Genomic DNA, 10,626 nt, shown 5'->3' with positions numbered 1-10,626 from the left:
TCTTAGTTCATGGTATTTTATTGGAAAAACAAAATGTAAAGACTAGCATGTACAACTTGGAATGCAGATCAACTGAACTGAACAGAACAGTCGGACTGGGCCGGGCCTCGCCGCACCCACACTCTCTCTCTCACACACACAGACACTCATGCACGCCAACTCTTACATAAACACGAGATAGAAATGCTGCTAAGCACCGACCCTGCCCCCACTAAACTGAAATTAACCCCCTCATTGAATGACATGCACGCAATGTTGGAGGCAATATACTCAACCTAAGCACGCTTCAAGAAGGAACAACCTGATTTTAGTTCACTACTGACTTCAAACTTCATAATAGTTTTTAAATCTCCACCTTTGAAAAAAAGTACACTCATGGGAATGTAATTGCCCCAAACATTGCTATTGTGCATCACTTTTAAAGCCCACCCAAGCCCTCCGAAAATGTCTAGGACACACCCACCACCCGAGGAGTTATAATCTATGCCCCACCAAGGCCTCACCCTCAAAAAAAGTAAACACACAAAAAGATAAAGCGAGTATCCTGACATGCCAGAAACAGAGAATCTAAAATTAGTTCTTATTTATTCCATTTTAATATTTTTCTTAAAAATATCTCTGTCGTCACGGACTTCATTTAGGTAAGCAAACTGCAGGTTCCGCTGGTTCACTCACTCCCATCCATCTGTTACCTGACCCCTCCCCTTCCTCCTCTCAGTGGGTCCCAGGTCGACCTGAGGCCCGACAACAGCCCTCTGCGTTTGGGCTCTTGACAGTAAACCCATCTAAAGCTGCATGCATGAAGAACAGAAAGAAAGAAAACAGAAAGTCATAGAAGAAAGGCGATTGGCCAGCCCAAATAATTATGACGTCAGGCAGATGGAACCAGGAAGCAGGAGAGTGGAGGCCAAACCAGCCGGCTGTAGAGGGGCTGCTTGGTTGAGATCTGATTGGGCAGCTCAGTGCGGGGTGGGTGGGGGAATACAAGCCAGTACATGCAGATTCATTTAGGGTTTTTTCTTTTCGTCTTTTAACTTATTTGAGCTTGTTTATATGGACAAATTTTCAGTTTTCCAACATTCAGTTTAAGTTGTCTATACAGAACAGTATGAATAAATGTAGATTTTTGCAGTAAGAGGTAAGTGAAACATTTGACTGATTCTGAATCTTTGATGTGAGAGCCCAGTTCATTTGGCGGTCATCATCTGAACAAATTCTGTAGGGGGAAAGAAAAGAAAAATTCATTAGAAAAATGTTTAACTTGTAGGCTGTAACACAATGAATGAACATGATTAAAGAGTTAACAAGCATCCAGGAAAAATTCATGACACTATGGTGGTAGAAAGTATGTGTGTCCATATAGCTGTCAGTTTCTGGTTGCATGTAAACTACCCTAATGTGTTAACTTCGTTTTGAAGTGTTTACTCTCCTGTACCTTCATAGTTGACTTGTCCGTCTCCATCAATGTCGGCTTCTCTGATCATCTCGTCTACTTCCTCATCTGTCAGCTTCTCTCCCAGGTTGGTCATCACGTGACGCAGCTCTGCCGCACTAATGTAACCATTACCATCCTGAAACACACAAACATTACAGTTAGTCACCCAATTTCTACAAATTGTAGAACAACAAATCAGTCACGCCAAACAGTGAAAGAAGTTTCAGCTACAAATTTAGGAATGTTCTTAAATTCAGATTAGTTTTGTGCAGTTGTGTTAAACACTTGATTTACACAATTATTTGTATCGCCTTGCCTTCAAATAATAAAACACACCTTATCGAAGACCCTGAATGCCTCCCTGATCTCCTCCTCACTGTCAGTGTCCTTCATCTTCCTGGCCATCATCGTCAGGAACTCAGGGAAATCAATGGTACCGTTACCTATAGAAGAGAGAAGGTCAGATATAAGTTATACATAACATTTTTATATACTGAGACAAGTTTAAAATATAAATCCTTCTCCATGTTGAGGGGGAACTAGCGTACCATCTGCGTCCACCTCATTGATCATGTCCTGGAGTTCAGCCTCAGTTGGGTTTTGACCCAGTGACCTCATGACTGTGCCCAGCTCCTTAGTGGTGATGGTACCATCTCCGTCCTTGTCGAACAGGGAGAATGCCTCCTTGAACTCTGGACAGCCACAAGCCGAGGACAAGAAAAACAACAGACAGCAGAGAAAAGGATGACAGAGGAAAACATTAGCAACAGCACAACCGAGCAGATGTAAGAAAAGGTGTCTTTTGATGCCTAAGATTTTTTTTTATAATGTCACCTTACCTGCAATCTGCTCCTCTGTTAGTTGGTCAGCCTAAAAAAGAACAGAAGGGTAATGTTTGTTTAGAACAGCATCATATTAGGGCAACAATTATGAGTCAGATGGAAGCATTACAATACATGTTTTTAAACTTTTAGACTGTCTGAGCAACATCATTTCTACTGTGAACCACAACCAAATACAGTTAATGAAAACAGATTCTAGAAGTTTGTTTTTGCTCTCGCCATAAAACAAACACCAATAAACTATCAAGTTATAGCAAAAGATCTGGTGAGGCCATTCATTCTCTGTGCATATCTGTGTACAACCTTCATATTTTCAAAGTGGATATCTGTGAGGTCTGCCACTAGCTGCATTGCCTTCGGTTGTGCTCTTTTCACATCTCCACCTCTGCCTCCTCTTCCTCCTCCATCTAGCCTCAACACAACACCTCCCCTCCGCTGCTTCAGATCTAAGCTTCTTCCACCGGCACCTCCTCCTGGTACTGTTTTCATGCCGAGGCCGTCCAGTGCCCCTCGCACCATCACCAAGCCTTCAGCCAGGCACTCTGCCCTCTTGCTGATCTGGTTGCCCTGTTTTTTGACCTCGGCCAGCTCTGTCTTGGTTCCCTGCAAGGAGTTCCTCAGGTCCTGCATCTCTCTGACCATGGTGTCCATGCGGCTGGATGACGTGTCCATTAGCAACTGCAGGAAGGCTCTGTAGTTCCTCTCCTGCTGCTGGATTAGCTCATTGTAGTAGTGCTGTTGTTCATCCAAGAGGTCATAGACGGTAGACAGGCTCACCAGCTCATCCTCTGCGGGGTACAGAGCAACTTTCTTCGGCAGCATGACGAGGGAAGGATGGCAAGAGGGGTGATGTCTCAGCAGGGAGGGATTAGCTGGATGAAAAAAATGATGGCCATACATCTAGAAGTCGTTCCTGATCGGTACAATTGATTGAAGGTTTAGATGAACGGTAGATTTAGACATTTATCTGAGTAGTTGCCTAACTTAGGGATGAAGGGAAAAAATCCAAGTCTTGATTTGAGTGGAAAAAAATTGATGTATTTTGGTCCTGGAAGGGTAGTTTGTTAAAAAAAAACACTTGATCATCGGATGACTTGATAACTGCAGGACGTGTCTTTCAGTCCTTCATGGACGGCGGACTTTTTACAAGATTCTTCTGGAGTGGAAGAGATCAACAGATTGGCACTGACTGGGCGATGTGTCCCTCCTTGGTGTAGCTGGATGAGGAACTGATGAAAGTTGGTCCTTCTGTTGATGTTTGCCTAGTTAGGAGTCTTTACGTCTGTCTCTGTCTCAATAAATCTGTCTGCCTACCTGTCCATCTTTCTTTCTGTCCTCGTGTCTTCCAGCAATGTGAATGTTCGCGGCCAGACACTTTCCCTCCCTGGCTCCATCTGACACCAATTGGGTGAGACTCAGCTGAACCCAACTCCTTCTGCCTCCATTTCAAACTGTGTGTGTGTGTGTATGTGTGCATGTAAGCCAAAGCATGACAGTCAAAGACTAAGCCATCTGTCCATCTCTCCAGCAGATGTACAGAAAGATGAAGAGTCCCCCTCCTGCAGTAGTTCAACACTTGAAGAGGCTTCAACAGATTGACAGAGAAGGGGAATGTGTGTGTGTGTCTAGTTGCCAGGAGGCCGAGTCAGAGGAGGTCATTCAAGTGGGTCAGGAAAATTGGTTCAAGGTTTATGAGAGTAACTGTGTCCAGACTGGGGGAGGTCACTTGGGTTGTGTGTATGTCTAAATGCATGTGTCAATCTGTGGCCTGTCACCTCACTGCTACTGTTGCAGCTCCTAGGGAGGATCAGTTGGCTGGATATCTGACTCGTAGGCAGTCACTGTTCACACCAAATGCCCCCCCACCATGGGTAGCCCCCCCCCCTCTCAACAGAGGTTCACTCTGAGTCACGGTTAGTTCGACTGAAATGTCCCAAAATAGAAATTTACAAAACTCAATCCATACCATCACTGACAATATTGCATTTAAAATGACACATACAAATATATATCTATATATATATATATAAATAACAAGCGAGAATCAGCTCTAACCGGATGTTTATAGAGGCGTGTCTTCTACAAGTTATTGCAAATATTATTATTATTATTATTATAATGTCAGTAAGACCTGACTGGACAAAATAAAAAAATTATTAGAATAATACAGTTTTTTTTCAGAATATACCTGATTATATTGACAGTACGGATTTATGTGTCTGTGACCATGCACGTGCCTGCGAGCTAAAGCTATGTTTAACAAGCTGCTAACCCCTCTAATATCCAGGCCAAATTCCTCCCAAGGCGCAACAGTGCCTGGAAATACAGAGCACATTCTTATTTTATAGTTAGAGTGTAGCATGACTGCCCATGATGTACTTAAAAAGCATCCATGGAGAGTATTAAGGAATTTAAGGGGGAATGACTGTTGTATTAACAATACTAAGTAAATTACTAAAAAAAAACAAGCATATAGCTGTATTAGTGAGCATAATTGAAGATTTGCATTTCATTCTAGACATAAATACGGTGTCTTGGTCATAGCTATGCATAGCAATCTTATTGAGTATCGGGTAGCAAATAAGATTAAAAGAGTCGCACTTCCTTTCGACATAACAGTAACTGTTAGTACCAAATCATTTTTAGCGAACCGCAGCCAAAAGACAATTTGTTACCAATACATTCTCATTTCAAGTTGGTTGATGATAAACCAATCAATAGCCATAAGCTGACTCACAAGACAGGTTGTTAAACAAATCAGACAGTCCCAAACTACTACTTTACCAACCCTTTGGCTTAAGCAAACAATCACTAATTGACACTACAGAAGCCTGTGACCATCCAGAATATTAATTTTGACAAACATTCAAATGAGCAGTCATTTGTCCAACACAGGAGCCTTCATTGTGAAAACTTGTAATGCGTGTCAGGGCTAAAGACTGACTTTAACTGGTGCATCTACGTTTTCATTAAGCTGCTCCAGCACTTAATTTAGGTGCACAGAAAACCTTTGACAAGGTCTTTGGTGCAGCAGTCATACATTAAAAGCGATACCTTTGCTGTCAGTTTCCATACACATTGGTTTTTTCTTAACACATTATGTCACTACCTGTAAACAATAATAAGGATGTTGTCCTATGGCTGCACTCTTAGAATTTATACAATGCATATGCAAGCCAGTGTTTGCAAAGACCAAGTATTGTGGTATTTTTTTGCTAGCATTGTGCCCATGTGCCATTTACCTTCCCAGTTTATTTTGAATGGTGAAGTCAAAAGGATGAAGCCACACTGCTATTGAATGGTAGGGATGCAATACATGAACACCTTTCTTTAATATCAGGGTCAGAGCTAATCAGTGGTATGGTCTTTGAAGGATGTGGGGGGGGGGGGGGGGGGGGGATTATGCTACACAGAGACCTGCTAAATGTCAGAAAAAACAGTGCCACCCAGGGAAATGTTTATATTTGGATGTATGTGCAACCACATTGCTCAAACTCTGGAGCCCTGTGACCTGAGATTCAGATGTGATTTATAACAAGTACCAGCTTCTATGGTGAAAATCCCTCTATTTGTAATACATTAAAATTGGGTTTTCCAGCTGCTTAGCAAAACTACAATAAAACTCAAACAAGCCTCTACTCAACTCCCTCTGCAGCTTTACAAAAAAAGAAGAAAGAGACTTGGTCAAATCAGTCCACTGGCTATAGACTCAAGCCTTATGAAAACAAGATCCTGCTGTTTTTCATTATAATAATAAAATGTTATAGCAATAGAAATACTTGTATGTGGGATACAGATTATAAGGAGCTACTGGGATAGATAACCAGGAGGCACACTAAGAAAAACTGTGATAGTCAAAGCATGCGTGCAAGAAGGACGTGTCAACCAATATAAATACTGACTGTTTCATATTTTGCTTAACAATTCTAGGGTTGTGATAAAAAAGTAAAAACATAAACTTAGGTGACTTGTTGCTGTTAAAAAGGTGTTTGCATAGCTGATTAGATTAACTCAAGTAGAGGACTTTGCCTGCATGATGGCTGAGCCAGGGCCAGATGATATGCTCCTCTTGCATCTGTCAAACATGGTTTGTGTCGACTAGCCTAAAGAAAGGTCCACTATAGGACCAGTAATCTCCACATGACAGAGCACTGCATGAGTGTAAAGAGATCCCTCCACAAGCTAGACACTATGAAGCGTGGCTGATGAGGGATGATACCATATCTATTCCATAAATAATAAGATAAGACGACATTGTATGGACGGACAACAAAAAAACTAATTTCGTTTCAGTGCAGACAAAACGCTTATTTATTCTTGTTCTGTTCAGATGATAGGACAGAGCAGACTTCATCATGACATCGCTTTCCGCATCAACAATACATGTGAGCGGAAACAAGTCAATTACCATAAGCATGTAAGCAAATATCTCGTTTATTGTGTAGTTAAGTGGCCTTAACCCATATTGTATGACATCGTTAACTGTCACTTGTATGGACATTTACAGTGGTTTCCTATTATACTTTGAGGAGTAGTATAGAGATTGTTAAGATACTATCTTAGAATATGAGAGCCTGTCTAGATACTATGCGGGTGTCCGATGGATGTAGGAGCAGATAGTGGAGAGCAGCGCAGTAGGTCGCTCTGTGCCCCACCACAACCTCACCCATAAGTCTCATACGCCGCTGAATGTCGAACATGAATCTCACTGGTTACAAATGTCGCTGCAACACCGGCATCAACGAATCTGCGTCCAGGCTACAGCTGCCTTTCCAACATCGCTCCAGCCGCAAGTGTCTATACTAAAATGCACAGGTGACGGATGTTATAGATGTGGGAAGCCGGGAGGGAGGGGGGGGCAAACAAAACCCCAATCGTTGAGGTTATCACGTTAGCTGTAATGCTAACACCGGCAGCCAGCCGAGCTGCTGCGGCTCCTGCCAACACCTGACCACCCGTGATAAGTAGCGCACTTCTGCTAACCCCAGCTACTGTTGTAATTTCAGTGATAAGCTCCTCGCTCGCAGACACGAGCCGCTGTGTGTGGCCGCCAGTGTTAGCATTTAGTCAGCTAGCTAGCTCCGGGGTGTCAGTTCAGCTCGCGGGCTCTGCAGTGGCGGTTTATTAATTTCAGCACAACAAGCGGGGCAGACTTAGCGGAAACACACACCGACTGACATTCACACAACCCCGCACTGTTTCAAATAACACAAACAGTCCAACCACAGTTGATACTCACCATATCTGTGAAAGGTGAAGACGTCGGTGCGCTAATGCTACAGGAGGAAATGGACGGCTGCCTCTGAATGAGCTTGGCTGGAGGAGGGCAGGCGAGACGAAGCACCGCTGCGAGGCTCACGGTATTCCTCCGCACCGTGGAGAGGCGCTCAGGCAGGGAGGCGTGCGCGCGCTTTGTCCGTCTCTCCATACACACGAGCCTACGAACCTTGCTCCTCCGCGCGTACCTGTTCCTTGACGTGTCACTCAGTGACTTTAAGCTGGTCTTATTCTGCTCTGTAAAATGAAGAAGTAGTTACTATCAAGTTCAGTTCCTCAACATTATTGAACATATCCAGACGCTCAACAGACCCACACGTTTTGATGGAAGGGTTTAGGATGTGGATCTGATTACTAGTCTTCAACTCCAGATCTGACACTACTCAATAACGACAACAACGAATTATTATTATTAGGTTATTATTATTCCTAACTGGTGCTGCCATCATTAATAACATCATTACATTAAAAATCATCACTCTTATTATGTTCATTATAACAACAAGTCTGACACAGCTTAAATATGATGGTTACACAACTATTCCTTGTCTCTGTCTCCTCTTTCTCTTTCTATCTGGCTCTATTGCTCTTTTTCTTTCTTTCTTTCTCTCTCTCACTCATATTCTGCCAGTATCTCTTATTCCAGAGCTGCAGGATCCAGATCTGACACAACTCAATAACATGAACAGCGATTATTATTATTATTATTATTATTATTAATTGGTGCTGCTTTTAATAATAATATCAATACATCTATAAATATCACTGGACTTTTTTCTCTCCACTGTCACCAGTCTTGCTTGTTGTTGGGTAAAGGTCCTGACCTTACTTTGACGAGTGCCTTGAGATAATGTATGTTGTGATTTGGCAGAATCAAATTGAGTATTGCTGTTGCCTATACGATTTTAAGGTATATAAGTGCATAAAAATCCATAAATGAGACACAGAAAGGGATGTCAAGGTTATGTCTTGAGGTAAATTAAACAACAAATAGAGAAGCCCCTCTCATCAGTCACACACATGTTTCGCCTGAAAGCAATAGGATGTTTATGCATTGAAACTTACAGCATCAGTCAGGCAACTGGTCCATTGGGCTGCAAGCTTACATGGCTTATCCAGGAACTATGGCTGGAAAATGTCACATGGCAGAACCAGTATCAATAAATGTCTACAAGTATTGAGGATAACTAAGACAATCCTATTTCTGGTCAATTATTGGAATATTATTTTAAAACCAGACACTATTGAATTAATTGTACGACTTTGACTTGGGGAGGCTTTGTCTGGGAAGTATCTTAAATAGAATTTAGTGTATGATTCTGTGCTGTTCCTTGTCAAACAGACTTAAATACACCCTCCAGTGTCTGTCTACTCTGAGACTCTTATTGCATTATCTTCTGTCATGCCACGTGTCACGGCCTCACAGCACCGATCATAGAGTCTATTGATGTGTCTGGGCCAATTGGCTGCAATAACAGGTGGTATTAAAGTCATAGTCACACATTATCAGTGTAATCTGAACCTGTTTAACTGCCATAGGCATCTAATCTATGCAGTGACATTGTGTCGGCCTAAATTCCAATGAGATTGTAGAGTTAACGCTGCAAATACGACCGTGGAACTAAGTCATTGTATTTCCAGAAAAGAGGAAGTCAAAATCATTATTTATCATTTCACATGTTTTAAAAAGATGTAACATTGTAGACTATGTACTCTGAATGTAAAGTTCGTTTCCCTTTCGGGGGTCCATAAAGTTATCTATCTATCTATCTTAATATAGCCCAGTGAGTAGTATCTCACAGTATCTATGTAGTATTAGATTATGAGTCCTTTATCAATAGTAAAACATATTCACAAGTAATCAGATAACTGGGTTGTAAAGTATAGTGACTGTTCACCTCTAAAGAAAAAGTGGCACGGAATGTCAGACCAATCGCACGTATAAGCGCGCACAGCAACACGGACACTGGAGGACTATTTTGCCTTATGATGACTTTTATCCAGGCGGAAGGATACGTTGTACACGTCTCGTGAGGCGGCACCGGGGAAGTTGCGGTGGAGTTTTTGAGAGGCGCACTCTGATTGGACAGAGCGAACCCGCAATGTTCTTCACGCTGTACAGTCGCCGCTGATTGGCCAGTAGGGATCTGCAATGCGTCAAACCACGGCGCGGCAGCAGAGGTAGGAGGGAGAGTCTCTGTGTTGAGTGGAGAGGAAGAGGACACATGATGGAGGAGGGGGAGACAGGATTGAGGAAGGGAGACGGGATGGAGGAGGAGACAGGGTCGAGGAAGAGGAGGCGGGGGGGGGGGGGGGGGGAACTTCCTGGTTGTTCTAAGCTGTTTGCAAATACAGAGGGAGTGCTTCTGGGTAAACATCAAGACACACACATGCCAAATGAAGTTTAAAAAGTACTTAAGTAAGTTGAAAAACTTTGACATGTTTTAAAAAGGAAAATATACATTATGAAATTAATATTGTATATAGTGCCATAAAGTAGAACCCTAACTTTAAACAACTGCACATAGTAAACCTGTCTGTTTGTAATGTACTCTTGTTCTTTTTCCTTTGTTGCTTTGGAGCTACTTCAGAATTATTGTTTGTCCTTTTGTGTGCTTTTTAAAAAACAGTCTATGGTGCTGTGTGAAGAAAACGTTGTGCTCATCCTCCCTGGTTCATATGCAGTGAAGGGTTCACAACTTTTCAAAATAAAACCTGTGAATGTCTGTGTCAATCTGATATGGTGAAATATAAATTATTAAATTATCATATTCTGATTAGCTATTTGACCCAGTGACCGACCACTGCCGTAGTTTAGCCGGGGACGTAGAGGAAGACACGTTCAACTCTTTCAGCAAACCCTACTCCCCCACTGACAGCCACAGACCGCTGGTCGCCTGTTTGCTCGACATCCAAATTGCACGAAATTTGACACTGCACTTCAACTATATGCACGGCAGGTGTGTAGCCGATAAGATGAACGGTTTGCAACATATGCGTTCCACATACAGACAGGCAGGCAGAAGTTTGTGTGTGTATTCTGCACTTAAACATTAACAGATCTAAATCAGC

The 10,626-nt window shown here is 42.4% G+C and overlaps 1 protein-coding gene across 1 annotated transcript; it reads right to left on the bottom strand.

The window, feature by feature from the left end:
- calm1a (calmodulin 1a) lies at window positions 1-7,692 on the bottom strand. The gene is made up of 6 exons (XM_062397113.1): window positions 7,517-7,692; window positions 2,275-2,305; window positions 1,984-2,127; window positions 1,772-1,878; window positions 1,436-1,571; window positions 1-1,216 (listed from the first exon to the last, which is right to left on the bottom strand). Exons 1-6 carry the CDS (start codon window positions 7,517-7,519, stop codon window positions 1,188-1,190), a joined length of 450 nt encoding a protein of 149 aa, XP_062253097.1. The 5' UTR covers window positions 7,520-7,692; the 3' UTR covers window positions 1-1,187.
- Window positions 7,693-10,626: the final 2,934 nt, after the last annotated feature.

This window comes from Platichthys flesus, chromosome 10 (genome assembly GCF_949316205.1).
Source record: "Platichthys flesus chromosome 10, fPlaFle2.1, whole genome shotgun sequence".
Lineage (NCBI taxonomy): Eukaryota > Metazoa > Chordata > Actinopteri > Pleuronectiformes > Pleuronectidae > Platichthys > Platichthys flesus.
This window is presented reverse-complemented; position numbering and strand designations above follow the sequence as displayed.

Bases quoted from the DNA above. Each gene is read 5' to 3' on its own strand.
- calm1a (XM_062397113.1), bottom strand. The intron at 2,128-2,274 runs GTAAGGTGACAT...GTGGCTGTCCAG, and splicing joins AACAGAGGAGCAGATTGCAG to AGTTCAAGGAGGCATTCTCC. The intron at 1,879-1,983 runs GTACGCTAGTTC...TCTCTTCTATAG, and splicing joins CAATGAGGTGGACGCAGATG to GTAACGGTACCATTGATTTC.